This window comes from Halichondria panicea, chromosome 6 (genome assembly GCF_963675165.1).
Source record: "Halichondria panicea chromosome 6, odHalPani1.1, whole genome shotgun sequence".
NCBI lineage: Eukaryota > Metazoa > Porifera > Demospongiae > Suberitida > Halichondriidae > Halichondria > Halichondria panicea.
This window is the reverse complement of record NC_087382.1, coordinates 7,336,567-7,363,911: the sequence shown is the minus strand read 5'-3', so window position 1 is coordinate 7,363,911 and position 27,345 is coordinate 7,336,567. Positions and strand designations below refer to the sequence as shown.

The following is a 27,345-nucleotide window of genomic DNA, read 5'->3' as shown; positions in this document are numbered from 1 at the left end:
GAATTCCTATAGTCTTCCTATTGGACACTCCAAGGTTAAAAGATCGAAAGAAACTGAGGAGAAGATGAAGAAAACGATATAGATACTATATAGCTGCAATGTTTTAATCATCTATATTCAGTTCATTATTTCACATACATGTAAATCATTGTCATAAATGATATGGCCAACAGATATATAAACTGAAAATAAAATCTATCTAGTGTCTTGGTGGCTAGTTGTTCGCCTAACTGTTATAAAAGTGAAAACTCGGCCTGGGATCGAGGCTAGTGTCTTGGGTGAGATCAAGAAGGGGTTTTCTGTCTTCGTTCTTACTTAATCTTCCAGGTCGAAACTTTCGCGGCATCTACGCATGAACAAAAAGGAAGTTGAGATGGTGGAAAGTAGTTCAAGCCACAATATAAACCCCAAGTAATGAGTACCACTATAACAATTAAATGCACATATTCATCCAACACCATTGTGAAAGACTAGTGCGTTTCTTAGTTGGTTATTGTTTGTGCGTAGTATTTGTTCGTTATTATATAGGTACTTTTATGCCAGGATTCTTGCCTTAGCTTGATTATAGAAGTTATAGTGTTAAATAGACTACATCTACTTATTTGGTATTGTTGTGCAATAGTGTATGACTGTACACACAAGGTGTTAATCCCTCTCTCTTGCTGAGTAAGATGCCGTCAAACCAGTTTAGAACTGTGACAAGTAAGCAAAACTAGGCATAACTCGAGAACGAAGCTTTATTTTGCAAATCCAACCATTGCAAGCCAAGAAAACATCACTAGAAGCCTATAGAAACTCTCACTTGCACTTCATTGATCCTTGAGCAGCTGAAATAGTCTACACACACACACACACAAACACACTACCGTATACCTTGCTTTATACAGTACATTGTTTCTAGAAAAATAATTATTTTTTACTGGTTCTATAATTAGAAGGATTACGGTATACGGCAACACAAGCCTTGTGATAAGGTATGCATTGCATGGCTTCTGCACCGGAGACCTTTGCTTGCGCTTGAGAGTTGGGATATTCAATATGATGACAGTTCCATGTAGACTGCTGCTGGCATCCTCTGTATGATAATGGGTATATCTATAATGCTGCTATATAATCTGCTATATATAGTCTCTCGCTAGGAGTTAGTATATCAATGGTGTAATAAAACTATAGCTAGAGATATAGATATAGCCACTATAAATTTATACTACAGATTGCCTTTGGCTAGCTATAGATCTAGTGTGCTTCAGATATCTGACATCTCTATCTCTGGTATAATGTATAATTATTATCTAGCTATAATTATATACCGTATATAATTGATGTAATTACAGCGCCACCATAACTTAAGCGCCACGACAGCATCAGCATAATTTTTTAGGTCCTAAAAAAGCGCCAACCGTTGCTGGAATTATTTTTTTCTGGCGCTTATAAAAAGGAAATCATCCTGCATCTTTGACCCCCCCCCCCGGAAATTATCAGCTAATAGCTCACATCAATTGTTTCAAAGCACAATGTATTTTGTAATAGCATGCCAATGCTACAGTAAAATCAGCTGCATGCATGCTTAGTCCAACTAACTGTAATATAATTGCAGTAATTCGGCTCAAAATTTGCCACATGCAGCGAGTGTTATATACGTGTTGTTCCTAGATCAATATTTAATTTTGTGTCTTAATAATTATTATGAAGCAATGCTACAATAATATTTGTGCTTAGTCCACTCAACTATAACTGTAATCCAATCGCAGAAATTCGGCTCAAAATTTGCCACAGCGAGTGCAGAAAGCAAGCTTGCAAACCTAGAGCGAATCATCCAAAATGAGCTGATTGAGTTTATTCGTTTGGAGCAAACTGATATGCATGGCATTTCACGCTCGAAAACTATCCTATTTTATATCGAAGTATCTCAGAGATAGGGCATACAAAGGGCAGTACATGCCCCCAATGTTGAGTATTGATGTCGCATCAAATGATGTAGAGGGAGCTGGATTTTTGGAGGAAATGAGCTACGGCGATTTTTTGAATTTCCCTGATCTGAGCACATTCTGTATGCTACCCTGGGCTGAATCCACTGCTCAAATTCTAGTCAAACCATTTCATAAAAACAACAAACCTGTGTCAGCTCACCCACGATGGCTAGCGAAACGTCAACTGCAAAATCTTGAAGACATGGGTCTTGCACTCTTATCCTGCTTTGAGCATGAATTCTTTATCACAAACAAAGATTGCACACCCATTGAAACAAGTACGAGTACAAGATCTACAATTAGAAACAATCAATTCCCAAAATTGTTTCACCAAATCTTCAGACAAATCCCAGGAGATATGTACAGTTTCGAATCAGAAGGTGGTCCGGGACAGTTCGAAATATCATGCAAGCCAGCATGGGGTCTTGGGGGAGCGGACGAGGCATTTGCATTCAGAACAGCCATCAAAGAAATTGCCCAACAGCAAGGGCATGTGATAACCTTCATGACAAAACCGTTCCCTGACGCATGTGGCTCCTCAGCGCATTACAACTATTCTATATGGGACATGGATCGAAAGAGAAATGTTTTCTCTGATCATAATGGTGCTTACAGTCTTAGCAAGATGGGGCAACACTGGGTTCGTTATGCATGTATCTATATTTCTATAGGACCAAAAAATAGCCACGGATCAGTTGTGAACTTTTGACCTACATTGTGCATGTGCATGTGTATATAACTAGATCCAGCATATCATTGGATGCAAATGTATTAATACCGTATATAGCGGAAAATGTTTGCAGGTGCAAATTTTCACTATTTGGTTCTAGAGCCCTCCGAAAAAAATTAATTATTAGTTTCCTGGCATTGTAATACTTGCTTCAATGCCAGGAAACTACACCCACCAAGAGCTTTGCTTGTGAAATACGGGTGCGTGGGAGCTAGCTAGGTTTCTCCCAGTTATATTTTTGTGTCAATGCTCTGCCCTCGAAAAACCAAAATTTGGCACCTCACAAAAATTTCCGCTATATGGTAGGTACATTCAGGACCTTGTTTAGATTACTTCCTCACATTTTATTGTATTTTATAGCTTGCCGGAAATCTGGCACTCACGAGCCATCTCTTGTCTCCTGGCACCAACCATCAACTGCTGGAAACACTTATCTCAGAGAGCTTACAGTCCCTACAATATCTCCTGGGGTATAGACAATCGCAACACACTCATTCGAGTAAAAAACAATGGCAATGACAAGACATTCTATGAGAACCGAATGGCTTGCAGTTCAGCGAATCCTTACCTTTGCCTGGCTGCTACAATCGCTTCTGGAATAGACGGTGTCATGAGAGAACTTGAACTGCCCAATGAAATCAAAGACGAAGCTTTTAAACTAGGTCCTGATGTTTGTCCCCCATTACCAAGAAGTCTCCATGAGTCTCTAGATGCTCTAAATGAAGACAAAGTCATTATTGATTCATTAGGTGATGAATTTGTAAGGTGCTTTACAGCAGTCAAGAAACATGAAATACGGCTGTACGAAGAGAACAAGGAGGATTCAAACTGGGAGAAAAAAGTATTATTTTCAACATTTGTAGCAAAACAATGTAACTGCATGGGTGCATATGCGCACACTGACAGTAATATTAATGCACATGCATTAATTGTATGGATAATAATTGTTGGACACTATAATTATATATGTATGCATCATGTGTGCAGTGCATATAGAAGGCATCATTATCCATGTACGAAGCATGTACGAAGAGCGGGACAACTATAGATCGGCCCTAATTAATAATTTGCTATCCACATGCAAATACTAGCAGGAGTGCATGATACTATGGCTATAATTATATATAATGAACACACCAGAAAAGGTGTTCATGTATACAGTGTAAGTAGATAAAATAATAGAGGTATAGCAGTAAATAACATGCATAATTATATAGTTATACAGTCAGTCACAGCAGACAGAGTGGAGGATTGAGCTGGTATATAGTTTCTAGTGAGTCAAACATAATGCGACCAAGTCTAATGTTACGGAGAAACTCTGCGCATGGCACCAGGGGCGGATCCAGGGGGTGGTTTTGGGGGGCTAAAGCCCCCCCCTTTGAAAACTACCTAGTCTGAGGTTACAACAATTTTGTGAATAACCTTGTTACTTTTATGCATCTGTAGACTCACTGACTTAAGAGATGCTAGACAACAGCCAGGTCTAGCTACAGTGCATGGTTTGCACCAGTTGTCCAGAGCAAAGGCAAAATAGTAAACCACAGTTTAATTTCTGTACATGCATGTATAAGGTAGTCATGCAGCTTATGAATATCATGCTTTACTGATTTACAGTGCCATAAAATTAATGTGCGAGTAGTGGTAAAGAAAATGTGCTGATATATACCATTGTGTAGGTGAATGAATAAGTTACAACATATCCAAAAATATTTCCATAACAACATATAGGTGGTGGATTTGTGGTGATTCAATAGAACAGTGAACAATTGTTATATTTTGGGATTTTGTCACAACATCTAATAAGTTTGGCTATAATCTTATGCAAGATTCGATGTTGCACATCCTCCGCAGTGCTCAAAATTGCTAGTTTTTAGTGCGGTTTCGGCGAGGGGGAGGTTTGAAGAAGACTTAACGACTAAAGTCCAAAAACCACACACTTCAATAAAACTTTTGGGGGGAAATATTTTTGAATAATAATAATAATTATGAGCAATATTATTTTCGTTAGAAATGTTCCAGTATAATTATATACAACTACCGTATATAGCGTAATTTTCGGGGGACAAAATATTCGTGGTTTAGCAATATTGAGACATTTCGTCGGTAATATTTTCATGGTTGGAGCTTGCACTGCGGGTAAAGGTAGGCAAGGTCGCTTTATTTGTGGGTAAAATATTCGTGGTCAGACCTTCAACCACAAAACCCACGAATATTTGCCCCACGAAAATTACCCGGGTCTATACGGTACTCACACACAAGAAGTCAGTCTCTATTCATATAGCTGGCTTCCAAGGATAATTGTGGTTTTGCTATTACTGTGGACAACTGTTGTGCAAACCTAGAGCCTCCATCCCAGGCCGATCCGTCTCCAATTGAACGCTAGGTCACCTCCTAGCGTTCAATTGGAGACAGATCGGCCTGGGATCGGGCTAGACATTATTAATAGACCATAATACAGTAAGCTTATATGGGTGCGGTTTCACAGCTTATCTAGAAAGCGATTTTGATTGCATTGGCGTGTGGCACAACAGGCGCGGTCACATTTTGGAATTATGGGATTTCTGCTGGTTAGGTATATGGCAACACAAGCCTTGTGATAAGGTATGCATGCAATGGCTTCCCGCGAGACTTTGCTTGAGGGATATTCAATATGACAGTTCCATGTAGACTGCTGCTGGCATCCTCGGTATGTTTTATAATGAGTAGATCTATAATGCTGCTATATAATCTGCTATATATACTCGCTAGTCTGCTAGAGTTAGTATATCAATGGTGTAATAAAACTATAAATCTAGCTAGAGATAACTATAGCCACTAATTTATACTACAGATTGTCTTTGGCTATAGATCTAGTGTGCTTCAGATATCTGACATTATATCTGACACTCTATCTCAGGTATAAATTATTATGTATATATATTATCTAGCTATATATATACAGCTGTGATGGTATGCATGTCGATTCTACTGAATAGAAAAGTGAGTATTCTTCTCTAACTTACATGAACTGAGGTCGTGGTTAAAAATATAATGGTGATACCGTATAGCAGGTAATTTTCAGGGGGGGGGGGGGTCAGTCAAGGTCACTTAATTCATTCGTGGGTAAATATTATTTTGTGGTCCAGTGTTCAACCACGAATATTTTTCCCCCCTCCCGGAAATTATCAGCTAATATCAATTGTTCCAAAGCACAGTAGATCAATTGTATTTTGTAATAGCATATGCCAATGCTACAGTAATATCAGCTGTGCTTAGTCCAACTAACTGTAATAATTATAGTTGCAGTAATTCGGCTCAAAATTTGCCACATGCAGCGAGTGTTATATTTGTTGTTCCAAAGCACAGTAGATCAATATTTAATGTTGTGTCTTAATAATTTTTATGAAGCAATGCTACAATAATATTTGTGCTTAGTCCACTCAACTAACCGTAATCCAATCGCAGCAATTCGGCTCAAAATTTACCACAGCGAGTGCAGAAAGCAAGCTTGCAAACCTAGAGCGAATCATCCAAAATGAGCTGATTGAGTTTATTCGTTTGGAGCAAACTGATATGCATGGTATTTCACGCTCGAAAACTATTCTATCAAAGTATCTCAGAGATAGGGCATACAAAGGGCAGTACATGCCCCCAATGTTGAGTATTGATGTAGCATCAAATGATGTAGAGGGAGCTGGATTTTTGGAGGAAATGAGCTACGGTGATTTTTTGAATTTCCCTGATCTGAGCACATTCTGTGTGCTACCCTGGGCTGAATCCACTGCTCAAATTCTAGTCGAACCATTTCATCAAAACAACAAACCTGTGTCAGCTCATCCGCGATGGCTAGCAAAACGTCAACTGCAAAATCTTGAAGACATGGGTCTTGCACTCTTATCCTGCTTTGAGCATGAATTCTTTATCACAAACAAAGATTGCACACCCATTGAAACAAGTACGAGTACAAGATCTACAATTAGAAACAATCAATTCCCAAAATTGTTTCACCAAATCTTCAGACAAATCCCAGGAGATATGTACAGTTTCGAATCAGAAGGTGGTCCGGGACAGTTTGAAATATCATGCAAGCCAGCATGGGGTCTTGGGGGAGCAGACGAGGCATTTGCATTCAGAACAGCCATCAAAGAAATTGCCCAACAGCAAGGGCATGTGATAACCTTCATGACAAAACCGTTCCCTGACGCATGTGGCTCCTCAGCGCATTACAACTATTCTATATGGGACATGGATCGAAAGAGAAATGTTTTCTCTGATCATAATGGTGCTTACAGTCTTAGCAAGATGGGGCAACACTGGGTTTGTTATGCATGTATCTATATTTCTATAAGACCAAAAAATAGCCACGGATCAGTTGTGAACTTGTGACCTATAATTTGTGTGCATGTGCATGTGCATGTATATAACTAGCCTCGATCCCAGGCCGTGTTTTCGCTTTTATAACAGTTAAATTTGTTCGCTCAACTAACCGTAATCCAATCGCAGCAATTCGGCTCAAAATTTACCACAGCGAGTGCAGAAAGCAAGCTTGCAAACCTAGAGCGAATCATCCAAAAGCGAAACTCGACCTGGAATCGAGGCTAGTATATAACTAGATCTAGCGTATCAAGTACCGTAACCCGCTACACTATAGCTACCAAAGAGCTTTGCATGTGAAATACGGGTGCGTGGGAGCTAGCTAGGTTTCTCCCAGTTAAATTTTTTGTCACTGCTCTGCCCTTAAAAAACCAAAATTTGGCACCTCACAAACATTTCTCGCTATATGGTATTAACGACCTTGTTTAGGACTTTGTTTAGGACCTTGTTTAGATTATTTCCTCACATTTTATTGTAGCTTGCCGGAAATCTGAAGCACTCACAAGCCATCTCTTGTCTCCTGGCACCAACCATCAACTGCTGGAAAATTTTATCTCAGAGAGCTTACATTCCCTACAATATCTCCTGGGGTATAGACAATCGCAACACACTCATTCGAGTAAAAAACAGTGGTAACGACAAGACATACTATGAGAACCGAATGGTTTGCAGTTCAGCGAATCCTTACCTTTGCCTGGCTGCTACAATTGCTTCTGGAATAGACGGTGTCAGGAGAGAACTTGAACTGCCCGATGAAATCAAAGACGAAGCTTTTAAACTGGGTCCTGATGTTTGTCCCCCATTACCAAGAAGTCTTCATGAGTCTTCATGAGTCTCTAGATGCTCTAAATGAAGACAAAGTCATTGTTGATTCATTAGGTGATGAATTTGTAAGGTGCTTTACAGCAGTCAAGAAACATGAAATACGGCTGTACGAAGAGAACAAGGAGGATTCAAACTGGGAGAAAAAGTATTATTTTCAACATTTGTAGCAAAACAATGCACACTGACAGTAAGTCATTTGTAACTGACTATATATTTTGTGGTTCTAGAAAATACTTACACATTGTATGGATTATTTATTGTTGGACTGGATCATTGATGGGGGGAATCGATCAGCCTCAATTTAAGCTCTCGCCTCATAAAGTTTTACATGCGATTTAAATAGCTGTGTATTAAATTGTACATAATTATACTAACTAGAGTGCACTAAAAGTTGGGCTGTCCAATGACTTAATTCAGAATCTGTACTTATTGATAGTTTGTTTTTAATAAAGCACCGTGGGTGCTGATGCCTCGATGGAGGTGTCAAAGCTACATAACATAAAGCTACTAGCTATTAGCAATAGCTTACACATTGCCTTCTTATCATATAATGCTGACAAATTGTCCTAGTTGGTGTGAATCCAATTCAGATCATTATCAAAAGCTATAATTATTATACCAGTTCCAATGCTGTGAAAAGTTGGTGGTTAGGCTGCGTACCTACAGCCTGGTGGCAACGGCCATACTAATGCATACTCTAGCTATAAGCCACGATCTTGCCCAGTATCTTTACAAGCCCGAAGATCTAGCTTGTTAATAAGTGACTGGTCGCAAATAAGCCCAAAGATCTAGATCTATAGCTTGTTAAGAAGTGACTGGTCGCAAATAGAATCTGGGGAGGCTTTTGGATTCACTAGTGAGAGTTGACAAAGAGTGGATTTACTGGAAATCCCAGTAGGCCTAAAGCATGATAACTATAGTACAGCCTGAAATAGTAGCGCGCAAGTAATGGATTCCGTTTCTTGGAAAGCGTGGACACGATCACCGTGCAACTAATTTTGTTGAGCTGGCTCATATTCTTGACTATAAGTAAAGTTCTAGCTTGTTTTGTTAGCATATCAACTGAGAGCTTATATTTATCTTGAACCCTTGACTGCAAAAATTAATCTCTTGACCCCTTGACCATTCCATTATCGCCGCAACAGATGCACTATTTGTTCACACTCAATGTACCTTACTTTAAATTAGAACCTTATTAACACCTTATGTTATGTAATATTGATTTGATGTTGATGTTGATATCACTCTTTTCTAACGTACAATTCTCATTGTTAGTGCTCCACTTCAACCCTTTGTTGGTGTGCGAGCCTCTGGGGCCCCGCTCCACGTATTTAAGGTTTTGTTTACGTTTTTGCTTCACTTCATCTTAACTTCACCTTAACTTCACTTTAACTTCGTTTTACCCTGTATTGTCAGTTGATGTTTTGCTCCTCGATCTAAGAATTTGGTTAAGCTACACTGTGAAATTACTTTGTTGGTAACTAGTTGTTGTTGCCTATAGCTAGAAACCTGTCTCTATAGCTAATTTGTCTAGCCTTTCTAGAATCCCTCTCTATACCAAGATAAGAGCTCAACACTATTCATGTCTATCATGCGATGCAAAGGGTACCCGTACGGTGTACACGCTCATAAACTGATCCAGTGGATCCACTACATGTACAGGTATTTATAATACATGTAACAGTGACAGCTCTAGCTAGATATAGCAGCTCTAAAAAATAGATTTTCATTGACACAAATTGCACAATACACAACAAACATGGACTAATTACGTCATTATCTAAGACTATAATTTGATAATTATACTTATCATTATCCATGCATGACAGCTGATATTACTAGTCACTCTGCGTGTACAGTGGAACCTCTTATAACGGTTCTCTAAATAGCGGACCCCTCTGTTGTAGCGGACAGCATGCCTTGTACCAACTGCTTTTACTATCTAACTAGTGTATTTGCAACCTCGAATAGCGGACAACTGCTCTAAACTCCGAACAACGGATGTCACCCTTGCACGAAAGAAGATGCATTTAGTGCAAGAATACAACAGTCCTACAACGGACAAAGGGTGCATGTGATTATAGTCAATATAGATATACGAAAATACTCACATTTCAATCTTAGCAAGAGGACTGCTGTGACTATTAGCTAAGTATAATAATTATTCTCTTGTCATGTGTGCATGCACAGTTCAGATTCAATCTGCTGCATTTCACCATTCAGTCTCTCACTCACTGTCATGTGACGAGTCGTCACTGACGACAGTCCACTTGCATTTACAAAATGTTAATTTGTGGTAGTTAATCTGTTCCCAAAGACCATGGCTACATGTATACTGATTCAGTTCATCATATTATTTGTGTATTTATTGTCTCATTAAACACATTTGTGGTAACGTAACCTTATAATTATGGTATAACCTCCTAATAAAAGAAACTTTCGAATAGCGGACAAAACCCCCTCAGCCTGCACCAACTTGACCGTTATTCGGAGGTTCCTCTGTACTATACGATCTCAATCTGCTTCTTTGTCCATCAGTTGTAGAAGTTCCAGTCAGTTAATTGTTTGTTCAAATGAATTGAGTATGTCTCTTGGAATATTTGTTGTGTTGAAGCATGCCTATATAAGCCATATTTTACAAGGTACTTATATATATTATTATACTGAACTTTTTGGGCATTGAAGCGCTTTTATACGATTTTTTCTACTAAGTATGAGTCATTTTCATCATCTGTAGCGGTATGGTTCTAAAGGCAGTCAAGCCTGTATGTCTAAATCAGCGGTATGGTACATATCCTGCCAGTTCACTTATTGACTGGCAGCTAGTCTAAAAACTTGTCGTTGAATTGACTGAACCTGATACATTGCTGTTGACGTTAAAATTTAATAGCATAAACACAAAATAATGTTTCACTTGAAAGTCAATCAGCTGAACAATCATCAACCAATCCAACCAAACAAATTCTAAACTGCAGCAGCTTCACAGCCTCATTAAAGGATTGCAGTCATACAGAGATAAACCATTGAAAGATAGATCTCGTCGCTTTGCTGCTGGTACAATCCCCTTCAGTAAAGAGCTACCTTCTGAACACGATGTACTTTTGTATGACTTTCGGACAATTCTCCCTGCAAACAGAGTGCTGCATGCATGCATGTTGCTCAGCTAAGGTGTTTCTTTTGGGCCAGATATGTTATGCATGTTGCAGAGTTTAGGAAGAGCTCCATTAAAATACTTTGTTCAAATTTGCTATACTGATAGCGACACATTTAAGCCAGCAGGACAATCTGGCTTACTGAAGGCTTCAAAGTTTCTGAGCATAATTTTCATCCATGTCTAAATTTGAGAGCTCAGTGCATGCTTGTGAAGTGACGTGAGTTTGCAGGTGGTATATAGTTGGTCCTAGAATGGAAATCAGTGAGTGCATTAAAATCCACTGAGTGTTGGACAGGTATGGATGTTGCATGGTAGCTGCCCTGATGATTATGATTGAAATTGTCTCAAGTGGAGAGTCGATAGGTTTTGTAGGTGAATCCCAGGCATTATGTAGTTTTCTTCAGAGCAGCTGCCATTTGGGGAGCTATAATTATATCTGAAATTGCGAATCTATATCAACAGCGTCAGGCATCTTCTATAGCTACTTCGTAAACTCACTGAATGAACTGGGTTTCGTCATGCAGAACCTGTCTCACCACTATATGCAGTGCTGAAGTTACTCGTTATCATGCCAGGGCGTATAAACCACAAAGGTGGAGAGCTATATATATAGGGCATGCAGCTCATTACAAACATGGAAGTACTGACAAACATGAATTAATTATGTCTTTTGAGACACACCTGCATCAACAATAGCAACCAGACACATTTTAATACTACTCCTTTGCAATGTTTGAATCAGCTATCATACAGGAATTCCTGGTGGGCTAACACAAAACCATTCTTCTTAGATGCAACAATGGTGTTACGTAGCTTCTATGTGCCTCATGCAGGGTGTGTTCTGTTTATTTTGAACCCTCTTGACAGTAGATCTATTATCCTTTAAGTTAGCAGTGAAGCGCCACACTTCTCAACTAGTATGCAAATCCAATATAGCCATACAGAATTTTACAGACAAATGCACATTATCAGACCTAATCACTGGCCACACATGAATGACATGAATGAGAGTGGTCAGTCAGGAGTAGTGGTCAAGAGTACATGTATAGTGGTTATGCATGGATGGAGCATGCACATGCTCTGGCTACAGACCTCTATCGGATTTTACTTTTATGAATTTATGTTAAGAAAGTGCTCAAGAGTATCACTATGGGAAGCTGTCTGTCTGTGCATGTCGCTGAAAATTCACTGCAACAACAAGATATGGGCATGCCCAATAGACAAGTTGCAATACTGGTGAGGCAGAAGCAATAGGAAAGGACCTTTTGCTACAAAGTATTTAATATGTGACATGTGGATGGTGGGACATGATGGAAAGCAATTTTACTTTTCAATCAATCAGGATCCTAAGAAAAAGGTATTCTGTACGTTCAGGACCGAACACGAAGCCAGGTTCTTCGTGGACATAATTTTGTTTATATAGACCGTTGATAATTCTCTATATCTGTCAGAGATTGTTACACCAGACTATACTCTCATATTGCATTAGGAGTACTAAAGGAAAACTGACTACTGCCTGTGTACAGACTATAATAGCTAATTAATTGTGGTTGTTGTGTGTTGTATTTCCTGTCTGTGGCTTAATTGTTGTGCTGCTGCTGTGTTATCTGTTGTGGTTATTGAGCTACTGTGCATTGGATTTTGAATTTCCCAGGTTAGTTCAAAGTCCATTTGGTGGTGCATTCACCCCTTGCCTTGATAACTAGTGTTCAAGCTGGCGCTGTGCTAATGCCTCTCGCCATGTTTTTGATTTCGCTCAAAAGTATTAGAGTGTTATAGAAAGGTTAATAATTTGCAATAATTTATGATTTCAAATAGGTGTTAGCAATTGAATGAACATTAAACACAGTAAAGCAAATTGTGTAGAAAAGATTGGTTTGTGGCTTACCTGGACCTCAAAAGAAGAAAATTGCTGATTCTGCAAAATGGATTCTCTTACAGGTATTGAGCGCGCATGCGCATTAGATCTACATCCAGGAATAGGGGTGTGTCTGCCAATAATGGCTACTAAAATAGCTAGCTAGCTTGGCTCTTTCTAACTCTTGTAGCCAACAAAAAGCTAGCGCTTAAGTGCAAGGCTAACTCATAAGTTGAATAGAAAGTTTGTGGGAACAGATGATGCTATGAAAGATTCTGAAGAAACTGCAACAGCCTTCAATGTGAGTCAAACTAGCCATAACTCGAGAAAGAAGCTTTAGTTTGCTAATCCACGAATCAAAATCCAAGAGAACGTGGCTAGAAGCCTATAGAAGCTGTTAGTTTTCGTTGCATTGTAACCGTTGAGCAGTTATAGCTGGAATACACAGACAGACAGACAGACAGACAGACACACAGTCGTATCCCTTGTGCGGCTACGCCTCGAGGCATAATAATTATTACCTCCCTGACAGCAGTAGCATAGTGTGCATGTACATGTAGTGACCTCCCCCTGCACTTGTATCATGTGCTGGTGCAGCACTAGCACTGTGTATAATCCTGATCCTCTCACAGGGCCAAAGTAGTAGATCTAGTTTACAGCTTGTTTGTACTTGCGAGTGTACATCACAGACTATTAATAGTTTACAATGTTGTTGAATTTTAGTTCATCTACAATAGTTTCCTTCATAGTTTACAAAGAAAGTGTTGTACACTACTGTAAATGAACTCTTTTGGCCCTGTCACAGTGTGTCTCAGTCTCTCAGAGCCTGTATCTTTGGAACTGCCCATGTATAGCCTTGGTTCCAGGCCGCGGGGAGTCGAGGCATGCGCACAGACAAAATTAATTATAAGGTCAAAGTTCATGGACATAGTCCAGGCTCGGTTAAAACAAAGATACTGTGTATAATTATAGCTATAGTACAGTGCAAGTGAAGATCTACACTCCAGTGTCATGCATGGTATACTATCTGCTCAATAGTATAGTAATACAGAACGATGTCTCTCACAGTAAATGATCTCATGGACGTCTACAAGATCACATTTGGAGTTCGGAACAAGTGGCGCAATGTCTTACTTCTACTGAGTATCAACAATACTACAATCGACAGCATTGGTGTGAGATGGCGTGAAAATCCTGATGATTGCTATCGTGAGGGAATTTTGGAGTGGCTGAAAGGTGGGAATAGAAGTTGGAGGGATTTGATGGTAGCTTTGTCTGGTCCAATTGTGGGTCACAGCGACATAGCCAAGGCAATTGAGAGACATCGAATTCAGCGTCGTGGTGAGTGCTGTACAGATCTAGACAAGTCTGAGATGATATTTTTTCTATCTGAGATCTGCGTACTGAACCAGATATACATGTAGAGTAAACAACCGATTATCGAACACGTGCTATTTTCGAACGCTTGTTCTCGAGGACAGCGCCTCAAAGCACTAAGCTGATAGTACCTAGGTATAGACAAGGTAAGGCTCTATTCAAGTCCAAACTCACGGCCAACAAAAAGCTTTCTGTATGAAAAAGAATAGCGAGTACATGTACTTCCATTTTCATGCCATTGAATCTCAACAAAACAAAAGTTAACAACTCTCTGTTCACAGCTACGAAAAAGGTCTTCTGTGCAGGGCAAGGAACAGGGATATTTAATGTGGGACAGTTGGCACCTACTTATCTATTGCAATTATAGTATAATTATGTTCGTTTAATTGACTTTTACATGTCCTCACACCCACACACATAATACAGTTGATCCTCTACCTCCCCACCAGAAAATGAATGAAGATTTGCTAATTTTTACAAACGAAAACATTGGTGCTGGTGCATTCGGGGCAGTTTTCAAAGGACTCTACAAAAGCAACCCTTGTGCAGTGAAACTTTTACATCATGTTACTATTCAGATGCAAACCAACCTTCCAGCTAGTACAGAGGCAACAGAGAGAGGTATGGAAGCTCTTCAGCGTGAATTCGAGCTTCTGAAATCATTTCAGCATCCAAATGTTGTCGAGTACTTAGCGACGTGTAACCATCCCAAATCTGGTGGAACAGTTCTCGTTGTTGAGCTCATGGATTGCAGTCTAAGATCCTATCTGTCCCGTCTTGGTGAAGAGTCCCTCACTAGCGAATGTGAAGTTAGCCTTTCTAACGATGTTGCTTCTGGCCTTGCATATATTCATAGTAAGCAGATAATCCACCGTGACCTTTGTAGCGATAACGTGTTGCTAAATCTCGCTCAAATTCCTTTGGCAAAAATCTCTGATTTTGGAAACTCTCGGCTGTTTGATCCCGACCAACTTAGCTCTACCCTTGCAGCCGTTAGCCACAGAATGGGGTTCCTTCCTCCCGAAGCTCTCAGAATGGATGATGATAATTATGATCAAAGCCTGGATGTGTTCTCCTTTGGGGTGGTCATTGTTCAAATTGTTCATAAGCGACCGACTATCAAATCAGCTAAGGATCGATCATATTATTTTGGCCAGACACCTCTCACACACAAGTTAAGACCACTTATTGATGGCTGCTTGCAAAAAGACGTAAAAAGAAGACCGTCTGCCAGAGAGCTTTGTGAGTCAAACAATTCTTACATGCATGTACATGATAATATTTATTTTAGCTGATGTGTTTTGGGGGCTTTATAATGTATACTCACCCGAAAATACACTGTAACACCCCTTTCTAATTTAAGCCCTCCCCTAGCCAGAGTATGAAATGTATCGTAGACATTCATCTCAATAATACGCCCCCCTAACCCCATATATGACAGGTTCAACAATGTTGATCTCAACAAAAAATTTATAGTAGCTGGACGAGCAATAGCTATAATGTGAAATATCGCTATGCCAATCCTATACTTACAACGTATAATATTCTGGTTGTAATAATATATATAATTATACATATTGTACACTGCAGGTATTGAGCTGGGGGGGCTCTTGAAAGAGGTGAGTTGAAAAGAGGTGATCATTTAACAGTACACTGTTTAGCGGGTTATTTTCGAGGCACTTAATTTTCGCAGATTGCTTAAACTAAGCATTTTTCAGAATTTTTTTCAAAGATAGAGGCTCAATTAACCACACCCCTACAGTAGAGAGGTTTTAATACCGGAACTACCATTTTTGCGGCTTTCGAGCTTGAACCTTGAGCCTTAATAACCAGCTATGGCTTTATAGGTATGTATTTATGATTTGCTAGTGGAACCCCCTCCCCCCACTTGATTGTCTTTCTGGCAGATCTATTCTAATTTACAGCTTGTCATAGTTTACATAATTATAAGTACACACGCTGTTTAGTACTCAATTTTTAGAGCACCTTTTTGGTTACCATTGCCCTGCTCACTAAGCGATGGAACTCAAGTAGCTAAGTGTTTTACACATGACATTCTGTAACGTTTGGTAAAAACTTTTTCATAACACTTTACTTCCAGAGATAATTAAACAATCACCCCCATTATCACCTAAATCATTTCCCACTACACTGTATAACAAATCATTTTTGAAGCTTTCATTCACAATAGTATCAGCACCATTTCTTAGGAATGTTCCTATACAGTATTCTACTCTCTAGATTACAGGCACTATAATTAAGCCTAATCTCTCCAATCAGTACATACACCAATTAAGTGAGCGTGGTACCTGCAATTTCGTAGCTGTAAACAGGGAGTTGTTAACTTTTGTTTTGTTGGGATTCAATGGCATGAAAATGGAAGTACATGTACTCGCTATTCTTTTTCATACAGATGCAGCCATCCTGACACCTATTGCTATGTTTAGCATATTATGGCGAGACCAATTTAGCTGGATATAGACTCTGAACAAATGATGCAATTCGGAATACTTGCCATTTCCATTTTTCAATCATTACTAATTATTATGACATTGTATCAAGCGGAAGTAGGCGTGGATAATGATTGGTCAGAGGTGACTAATTTAATTAATATGCACAACACAAAACGTCTGGTCTAGAACTGAAATTCACTGATCTGTGGACACTGGCTAGCTATCGCAATCATGGGAAGTGTACTGTCCAAAGCAGCAGTGACAGACCTTGCTCTGCAATGGGCACTCTTCTTGGTGGCAGCCTATTTCAAGACAGAGAAGTTCTATGACCTGGCTGGCTCTGCAACCTTCATTCTGCTCAGTACACAGTCCCTCATGCACACTGGCAAGTTCTACCCTAGACAGGTAAGTGTGGTGTGTTAGATCGGTTAAGTATTGGCTGGCTCTGTCTACATACAGGAGAAGAGTATAGGGATAGTGTGCGCACATTATAGCTTCACATAAAATGTACAATATTTATGTAGGAGCTCAAATTTCATTCATTTGTCCCCCCAAACCCCGAAGAAACTACGTATATGGTAATACAGAACTCTCTGAACCCCCACAAACCTTAATTTTAATGCCAGAAATTGCGTGTTTAGCATTTATCTCTGCCACTTGTACGTCATCTGCTGTCTTCTAATTACAGTGCCGCTAAAATTTAATCATTTTCCAGTGGCGCACAAATAATATAACAAGAAAAAACTCCATTTGGCGCTTAGCAATAGAACGCTAAGTTCTAGTAGCTGTTTCCGCGAGCTATCATAGATCAATTGTACATAGAGCCTCGATTAAAATTAATGCCGCCGCGTACATTACCTAAGCGCCAGCAAAAAATATTTTACTTGACGCTCTCAAATAAAATGAACTTGGTACTGTAATTAGACAAAAGACAGTAGCCTCGTCCCAACTTGATGGTGCAGGTATCATGTGGAATGATAAAATACTACGTGTAAATAATCGATAATCTCGGTTGTTGGAAAGTACATGTAGCTAAGGTATAATCGTTGCCACCTATAGCCCGTCTATGTTGTGTTGTAGTAAACAGGCTCGATTAAATTGTAGAGAAACAGTGTTGGTATAATTTCGAGAAGTTTAGGTTTTCCAATTCCACTTTTCCTGTATAATAATAGTAACTGTACGTACTATTTCGTAATAAAAATAATGTGCGCACCATTTTAAGGTGTTAAATACGAGCGTACTACGCAGGAACTACGGAAACAGTACGAGAACTTTTTATTTAATTCTTTAAGCAGCTTCAAGAATACCGATGTGCCTGTTGCAAGTGAATGGTGAATGGTGCTTTACCTCTACAGCTCATCCAAACTGCACTTGTATGTGTGTGGGCCATTCGCCTGGGTCTGTTTCTATTTATGAGGGTGATGAAGGATGGCCATGACAGCAGGTTCAACAGAGTTCGGAATGATCCCAAGCGGTTCTTCATTTACTGGACTGTGCAAGGTATGTTCAAGTTTCAGGGATGCTTGAAATGGAAATCATGTGTCTAAGGAGAGACTTTTTCAGTTGTTGTGTTATGGCTGTAGTATGTATTTTGATTTGCAGTGTTAGTGATTTGCAGTAATTAGCCTGCCTACCATAAACCGTATAGTGAGTCTATAACTTTACATTATCATACTATACCCGGAGTATTTAATCCATCCAGCACTATGGATCTTTGTGACCCTACTCCCAACGTTAATCCTGAACTCTAAAGACGAAGACAGGCAGCTCACCACCAGGGACTACTGCGGGTGGAGCGTGTGGCTGATTGGCATGCTACTAGAGTCAGTTGCTGACTTCCAGAAGTACACATTCAGGAGTAACCCTGCCAACAAGTGAGGAAGGAGTAATGACACATATAGTGGTGTTTGGTCTGAGATTGAGCTTGCACACGTACCTCCACTCACTAGGTGTACTCTGTAGTCATGCAGAGTTGGTGCTAAATCAGTGCGCAGTTGAGTACCTGCATGTTCACATACTTGTGAACACAAGCATAATTTACTGTGTTTGTACGTATTTCTCCTGCTTTGTAGAGATGTGTGGATTAGTCATGGGCTGTGGAAGTATGTGCGTTTTCCTAACTATCTTGGTGAAATACTGCTCTGGTCTGGAATGTTCCTCTCTGCTTCTTCATCATTCAAGGTACATGTCAAGATATTGACTGTTACATAGTATCATAGTCACACATAGACATTGTTTTTTCCTATAATTATTATGTGACCCTTTCCTCTAATAAACTTATTCAATTCAATTCTGTAACGTGGTAGCCTCGTATGTGGTATACAGTATAATCTGGTCACCCTCGGGGAGTGCAACCTGGCCGGAATAGGGAGGTGGCCGCATTAATTTTTAGAAAATAGCCGCACCTTAAAAACCACCCTACCTCGAATCTAATGAGCGGTTCTGTCTCGAGGATAATGAATCATTATGCTCTCTATTTTATAAATGTAATTCAATTTTATCTGCCATACCACACCCGAAAAGTCGTACGTATAAAATTACATTAAAAACCTAGTTTGGGGCAGTACACGGAATAGCAAGTCGCCGCATTTCAGGACGAGTTTTGTGCAGTAAATATCTAGCTATAGAAATCAGTTTCAAACTAAATGGCCGGTATATTATCGAGATGGCCGTACTTCAGAGAGCCGGAATAGCAAGTGTCTACACACACACACACACACACACACACACACACACACACACACACACATGCACATGCACAGTCAGCTTTATACCGTACCCCTCGTGTGGCTGTACACCTCGAGGTATAATTACTATACTACATCATATAAATAATACCGTTATGTTTCCCATACAGAGCACTGACTACATCAGTGTGATCTCTCCGCTTTTTGTTGGCTATCTTCTCACCAAGCTATCGGGTATACCCATACTGGAGAAACAGAACTTGAGAAAGTGGAAGGACAATCCACAGTACATGCAGTACTTTAGAGCAACCCCCAGACTGTTACCTTACCTCTACTAACTTTGAGGTGTGACGATTGCATGCGTGCCTGTTTGTTTGTAGTATACAGTAGACATGCATGTTACATGTTTGAGAAAAATGTGTATATAATTATGCACATATATGTCACCATTTTGTGAGTTGTTCGAAAATACAACTCAGTAGCAAGGGCGTATAAAAGAAGAGAGGGCATGCAACTCCACTATCAGTACACGTAGGTAGCGGAGTTCAAACGTGGGCGGAGGAATGTGTGCATTTGTATGAAGTGCTAAAAATAGAAATGTATATTTTTAGCATTTCATGCACAGTCGTGCACATTTATCCGCCCACGTTTAAACTCTGCTCATATAGGAGTTGCATGCCCTCTCTTCTTTTATACGCCCTTGTCAGTAGTTCATACGAAAATTTGCACTAACAATTGATCTAAAAATAATGATGGTTGCTGTTTCCTAGCACAAGAACAGAAGACACTATGTGTCAGGAGTATAACCTAAATTCTCTTCTTAGTCACATTGCTTGGTTGCCGTACATGTGAGGTAACTTAGATAACGTGAGAATGGTTGTCTTGTTGTAGGCTGCACTTCAATAGACAGAGTATCGGGTAACCGTGGATATCACTTTCCTTTTTCTATACTAATTGCAGATTTTGAATCCCGGGTATAATGGCTGATACCCCGGTGGAGATACTAAAGCTACATAACACTAGAGCACTAAAGTGCAAACCCTCGGCTGGTGACATAATTATAAAGAAACCAGAAGACTGATATAATGCAGTGCATATAGTGATGTTGTTATCATCATCATGCATGACTTGCACAGCAACTCAGGAGCAATAAAACTAAACCAGACTGGAGGCATGCTGAAACATTTGAGAACAGGTAGTAGTACTATAAATATATGCACTGTGGATTAGGATCACAGCAAAGAAGCATGGAGTCTCAGAGAAGTATGGCTCCAGGTCCTGCATGGATCCCAGTCAGCTAAAGCAAGCTTTCTGCTTTAGTGACCCTGTTCCAATATTGTTCCTGGTATATACAGCTTTCTACTTTAGTGACCCTGTTCCATTGTTTCTGGACCTGGTACAGGATCACTTCAGTTATAAGTAACGCATGTGCAAGTTCTGTTCAAGCTACATTTTGCTCGCTTTTATTAGACAAAGAAGCTTTAACACCGAAAGCTGCCACTATTAGAAGTACTGACTTGTTGTGTGGAGGCTACCCATGCTGTAAACGCAGTGCTAGAGCATCCAGGTAAGCAGACCCAGTCACAAGCTTCTTAGCTTTTGCTCGTTTTTATTTGACAACGAAGGTTTAACATGAAATTCTGCCACTATTAAAATTAATAACTTGTTGTATGAAGGCTATCCATGCTGTAAACGCAGTGCTGTGGCATCCAGGTGAGTAGATTCACCTGTCACAAACAAACAAACGAACAAACAAACTAGAGCACTAAAGTGCAAACCCTCGGCTGGTGACATGAAACCAAAAGACTGATATAGCATATAGTGATGTTGTTATCATCATCATGCATGACTTGCACAGCAACTCAGGAGCAATAAAACTAAACCAGACTGGAGGCATGCTGAAACATTTGAGAACAAGTAGTACTATAGATAATATGCACTGTGGATTAATCACAGCAAAGAAGCCTGGAGTCTCAGAGAAGTATGGCTCCAGGTCCTGCATGGATCCCAGTCAGCTAAAGCAAGCTTTCTACTTTAGTGACCCTGTTCCATTGTTCGTGGTATATACAGCTTTCTACTTTAGTGACCCTGTTCCATTGTTTCTGGACCTGGTACAGGATCACTTCAGTTATAAGTAACGCATGTGCAAGTTCTGTTCAAGCTACATTTTGCTCGCTTTTATTAGACAAAGAAGCTTTAACACCGAAAGCTGCCACTATTAGAAGTACTGACTTGTTATGTGGAGGCTACCCATGCTGTAAACGCAGTGCTAGAGCATCCAGGTAAGCAGACCCAGTCACAAGCTTGTTCAAGCTTCTTAGCTTTTGCTCGACAAAGAAGCTTTAACATCACAATCTGTCACTATTTAAACCAAGATATTGTTGTGTGAAGGCTATCCATGCTGTAAACGCAGTGCTGTGGCATCCAGGTGAGTAGATATACTCGTGACAAACAGACAAACAAACAAACAAACAAACTAGAGCACTAAAGTGCAAACCCTCGGCTGGTGACATAATAAAGAAACCAGAAGAGTGATAATGCAGTGCATGTAGCATGTATGACTAGCACAGCAACTCAAGAGCAATAAAACTAAACCAGACTGTAGGGATGCTGAAACATTGAGTATGTCACATGAGACATGCACTAGCACTGTGGACTGGGATCACAGCAAAGAAGCCTGGAGTCTTAGACTAAGAGAAGTATGGCTCCTTCCAGGCTAGAGTATAGGATCCAGAGTCAGTCAACAACAACTAGTCACAATTCTACTTTCTTGGCCCTTATTCATGTTACGGGATCACTTCAGCTGCAAATACCTAGTCAGCAGAGGTAGTAATTCTAGCTTTCTACTTTAGTGACCCTGTTCCATTGTTTCTGGTACAGGATCACGTCAGCTGTAAGTAACCCATGTGGAAAAATCACAATGTAACATAGGGTATCTCGAATAAAGGCCGCGTGTAGTTAGCAGCTGCCAACGGGCAAGTTTAGCTTTTGCTCGCTTTTATTCGACAAAGAAACTTTAACATCAAAATCTGCCACTATTTAAATCAAGATATTGTTGTGTGAAGGCTATCTATGCTGCAAACGCAGCGCTATGGCATCCAGGTGAGTAGAAAACCCCATCACAAACAAACAAACAAACAAACAAACCAACAGACTACTATACCCGCTGGCCGCGGCACGGCCTCGGGTAACTAGAGCACTAAAGTGCAAACCCTCGGCTGGTGACATGATTATAAAGAAACCAGAAGACTGATATAATGCAGTGCATATATAGTGATGTTGTTATCATCATCATGCCATGACTTGCACAGCAACTCAGGACTAAACCAGACTCGACTGGAGGCATGCTGAAACATTTGAGAACAGGTAGTGGTACTTTAGATAATATGCACTGTGGATTAGGATCACAGTAAAGAAGCCTGGAGTCTCAGAGAAGTATGGCTCCAGGTTCTGCATGGAGTAGGATCCCAGTCAGCAGCAGGAGCTATAATTCAAGCTTTTACTTTAGTGACTCTTCTGTTCCATTGTTTCTGGTATATACAGCTTTCTACTTTAGTGACCCTGTTCCATCGTTTTCTTGGTACAGGATCACTTCAGTTATAAGTAACGCATGTGCAAGTTCTGTTCAAGCTACATTTTGCTAGCTTTTATTAGACAAAGGAGCTTTAACACCGAAAGCTGTCACTATCAAAAGTACTAACTTGTTGTGTGGAGGCTACTCATGCTGTAAACGCAGTGCTAGAGCATCCAGGTAAGCAGACCTAGTCACAAGCTTATTTAAGCTTCTTAGCTTTTGCTCGACAAAGAAGCTTTAACAGCAAAATCTGCCACTATTTAAATCAAGATATTGTTGTGTGAAGGCTATCCATGCTGTAAACGCAGTGATGTGGCATCCAGGTGAGTAGATATACCTGTGACAAACAAACAAACAAACTAGAGCACTAAAGTGCAAACCCTCGGCTGGTGACATGATTATAAAGAAACCAGAAATATAATGCAGTGCATATAGTGATGTTGTTATCACGTATGACTTGCACAGCAACTAAGGAACAATAAAACTAAACCAGACTGGAGGCATGCTGAAACATTTGAGAACAGGTAGTGGTACTATATGCACTGTGGATTAGGATCACAGCAAAGAAGCCTAGAGTCTCAGAGAAGTATGGCTCCAGGTCCTAGATCCCAGAGCTAAAAGCAGGAGCTATAATTCAAGCTTTCTGCTTTAGTGACCCTGTTTTCCATTGTTCTTGGTATATACAACTTTCTACTTTAGTGACCCTGTTCCATTGTTTCTGGACCTGGTACAGGATCACTTCAGTTATAAGTAACGCATGTGCAAGTTCTGTTCAAGCTACATTTTGCTCGCTTTTATTAGACAACGAAGCTTTAACACCGAAAGCTGCCAGTATTAGAAGTACTGACTTGTTGTGTGGAGGCTACCTATGCTGTAAACGCAGTGCTAGAGCATCCAGGTAAGCAGACCCAGTCACAAGCTTGTTCAAGCTTCTTAGCTTTTGCTCGACAAAGAAGCTTTAACATCACAATCTGTCACTATTTAAACCAAGATATTGTTGTGTGAAGGCTATCCATGCTGTAAATGCAGTGCTGTGGCATCCAGGTGAGTAGATATACCTGTGACAAACAAACAGACAAACAAACAAACAAACCAACAGACTACTATACCCGTGGCCGCCCACGCGCCTCGGGTAACAAACAAACAGACCAACATACTACTATACCCGTGGCCGCCCACGCGCGCCTCGGGTAACAAACCAACAGACTACTATACCCGTGGCCGCCCACGCGCGCCTCGGGTAACAAACCAACAGACTACTATACCCGTGGCCGCCCACGCGCCTCGGGTAACAAACAAACCAAACGACTACTATAACCCGTGGCCGCCCACGCGCCTCGGGTTAATAAAGCTTTATACATTATATCACGATGAACATTTTTGCACTTGCAAGAGAATCCAGTATATATAGGTAATGATCGACCATGATTGTTGTTAAAAACGATCGATGCTAAAAGTGGCTGCATCATGTCAGCAGAGCCCTCACTCTTGCAGCTACCAATGATTAATGCACACCGAGGCATGCAGCAAGAGTATATAGATAAAGTTACTCTTGCATGCAGCTATTCACTTCTTCATGATTTATTGGATGGTAATTGGCATGTACGTAATTATACTAGATGCAACATATGAGATTAATCTAAGAAGAAAATAACTTAATTGAAAGACAGAGTAAGTATATATTTAGCAACAGATGAGTCTATGTATTGTAGGAACAATCTATGTAGGAAGACAATAACTTGGAAGACAGTAACTGAGTGCAACAGATGATAATCTACTAGATTATCTTTAGGAAGACAATAACAGTAAACTTGGAACAGAGTAGCTAAATGAAGAAGGTTATACTACATTGTAGGAAGACAGAGTATAGCGCAGCTTAGCAGCTTAGTAGCTAGTCTCATATTTCCGCCGCCCTCTAAAAGTTGGGCGGCCTAATCACTACAGTACTGTAGTCCATGTCATAGAGAGCGACTGATTTATTAGACAATGTTTCTGCACGGTTTCTGTCGCTGAATCTGTTGACAACTTGTTGTGTTGGTGTCTGTGATGGTTACTGGACCTAACCTTATCAGCACATAATAGCCATACAAGCTAGATCCGGCCAGTCTGTTCTACTGCTGAGTCAGCAAAAACGAAAAGCAATTTGGCCTAAGGTCATAAATATTATTGGTGAAAAAGTGTCCGACCTCCTTTGGACGCAGAGCAGAGGAGATACGTAGGTTAGCCTCGATCCCAGCCCCTCTCACTAGAGGGCCTGGTAATCACCGTTTGCGCGTGGGTGGATTTCTTTGTAATTAATTTTTATCAATTAACCTTTTGTACTATGGTCACCCGACGTACGTGGGGTTGATTAGTGTCAAGAGAGAGAAATCGCCATCACAACTCTAGGCTCATACGAGGAGCACTGATCTTACTGAGATGGCATGCATCAAACAAGCGTCTGGAAGCAAGTAGATTTGCCAGAGCTGGTTGGTACTGACAGAAAAATGCCTACCACTCTACCACAGTACAAGAGAAGACAAAATCTGACTTTTCAACACTGGAGAGAGCTTGAGCAAGAGCAGAACAGAAGTATACAATATACTGACTAATTTACTAAGATATCTCGATCCCCAAGAATCTTGGGGCAACTGACGCATGCGCAGACAGTGTATACTAACTGAGAGCGGCATGGAATTATGAGAGGTGAATAGTGCCAAAAGAAAACGAATTTGCTGTGTTAGGAAGCGGCGGTGACTTGGTGGTGGCGGCAGGTGTCAGTTGTTGGCGGCGGCTTAACCTCCAGGATGGCGGCGATGTGGTTGGTGGCAAACGAATTTGCTGTGTTAGGAGGCGGCGGTGTTTACTTGGTGGTGGCGGCTTAACCTCGAGGGTGGCGGCAGGTGTCAGTTGTTGGCGGCGGCTTAAAGCACTAGCGCTGCGGCTTTAAATCCACTGACCGCGGCCACTATAAAGGAACAATCCGCCGCTAGCTGCATAATTTAGATGGCCACCTTTACCTGCATTTTTGTAAAGATCGTCAGTAAGAAGAAGAGTTAGGAGTTCAGGAACAACGCATTTGTGCTCTCCTTGGTGAGTAGATTCAGATTCACTGTTTTTTTTATGTTTGAAAGAAATGCCAATTTCTTTGGTTTCGTAATACCTAGGATTCACTCGAAAGAAGGCTAAACACATCAATACATGCTCTAAAAATAGATGTAGGTCTTGCACAACCTTTACAATTTGAAACTATGAGCATCCAGCTCTGACCATTACTATATGTACACATATACCTGAGGTCAATTAGTGGTAGTTTCTTTTTATTTCAAGTGAGGTGAAAAAGGTTGTACTTGAAAAGCTTTGCAGGTTATACTGCAAAAGCACTGCAACCACAATGTAGTAAATACAGTTGGCTTCTGTTATAATGTCAGCAAGCCAACAAAATAATTTTGGAATTGCATAATTATAGCTATTGCCAGTGGCTGCCTCTATGCCCCAAGTCATAGCTGTTGCTTGCAATTCATATAGGTAAAGTTTCACAAAATGAAAAGCAGCAGTAGCAGCATTAGTCCTTGATTCATTGTCTGTGTGAAATGTGAATTAATCAAAACCAGGAGGCCTTTATTAAGAGAACAAGCTGAATCTTGTCTTAGCCACATGATATCTTTATACCAAGGGTATGAAGAGAAGCATAATTATGTCCTTGCTAGTACCACATAACAAACTAGTGCTGCAAGCTGAATCTTGCCTTATTAGCAGGCCACAGATTCATTGTCTGTCAACAAGGTGCCGGGACTTGACAGCCTCAAGAATTACAGAATGGCTCAGCCCACGAAGTGGGCGCCAGCTATTCTGGATTATATGAGGAATGTGAAGTCGGAATGTGAAGTCGAGCATATCAATCATGATATGATATGTGAGAGGGAGCATTCTGAAGTATAATTCATCCAGTGGTAGTATGGTGTATCACACTGGGCAGACAATGAATCAACACCCCTATCTGACCATCTACCAAGGCAACAAGGCTCACTTGGAATCAACACCTCTATCTGACCATCTACGGCAAGGCAACAAGCTGAACAAGCTGAAGCTTGCCCAGATTGCCACCTAACCACACCTGACTGAGTGGCTCCACAGTTCCACTACAAGTGGTTTTCCAAACCTTGAGGCTATGACAATGTAGTGTATGTAGTCCACCCACACATCACAAAACTCAAAGTGAAGTAAAAAAATACAGACTACTGCTGACTTTCCACACAACTCAAGGGGATGTACATTTACTACTCTACTTTCACAGCATTCAATTCCTTCTATATATCATTTATGCTTGATTGGTCAACAAGCTGCTGAGCCTATAATAGTGTGGATAGTAAATACAGGCCCTC

The 27,345-nt window shown here is 40.3% G+C and overlaps 3 protein-coding genes across 4 annotated transcripts; all 3 read left to right on the top strand.

Moving 5' to 3' along the window:
- Positions 1-5,236: 5,236 nt before the first annotated feature.
- LOC135337866 (lengsin-like) lies at positions 5,237-8,012 on the top strand. Its single transcript, XM_064533874.1, has 3 exons — positions 5,237-5,386; positions 6,145-6,996; positions 7,532-8,012. The coding sequence occupies exons 1-3, from the start codon at positions 5,351-5,353 to the stop codon at positions 7,883-7,885; spliced, it is 1,242 nt and encodes a 413-aa protein (XP_064389944.1). The 5' UTR covers positions 5,237-5,350; the 3' UTR covers positions 7,886-8,012.
- Positions 8,013-13,792: 5,780 nt separating this feature from the next.
- On the top strand, positions 13,793-16,817 carry LOC135337844 (probable serine/threonine-protein kinase kinX). The gene is made up of 4 exons (XM_064533847.1): positions 13,793-14,231; positions 14,694-15,509; positions 15,858-15,886; positions 16,681-16,817. Exons 1-4 carry the CDS (start codon positions 13,946-13,948, stop codon positions 16,693-16,695), a joined length of 1,146 nt encoding a protein of 381 aa, XP_064389917.1. The 5' UTR covers positions 13,793-13,945; the 3' UTR covers positions 16,696-16,817.
- Positions 16,818-16,830: 13 nt separating this feature from the next.
- LOC135337854 (uncharacterized) lies at positions 16,831-19,881 on the top strand. Of its 2 annotated transcripts, none has more exons than XM_064533858.1 (5): positions 16,831-17,125; positions 18,076-18,220; positions 18,423-18,594; positions 18,793-18,901; positions 19,578-19,881. In XM_064533858.1, the coding sequence occupies exons 1-5, from the start codon at positions 16,952-16,954 to the stop codon at positions 19,743-19,745; spliced, it is 768 nt and encodes a 255-aa protein (XP_064389928.1). In that variant the 5' UTR covers positions 16,831-16,951; the 3' UTR covers positions 19,746-19,881. The 2 variants fall into 2 exon arrangements, with proteins under 2 accessions (XP_064389928.1, XP_064389929.1); XM_064533859.1 differs by lacking the exon at positions 19,578-19,881 and adding an exon at positions 19,483-19,545.
- The last annotated feature ends 7,464 nt before the right edge of the window (positions 19,882-27,345 follow it).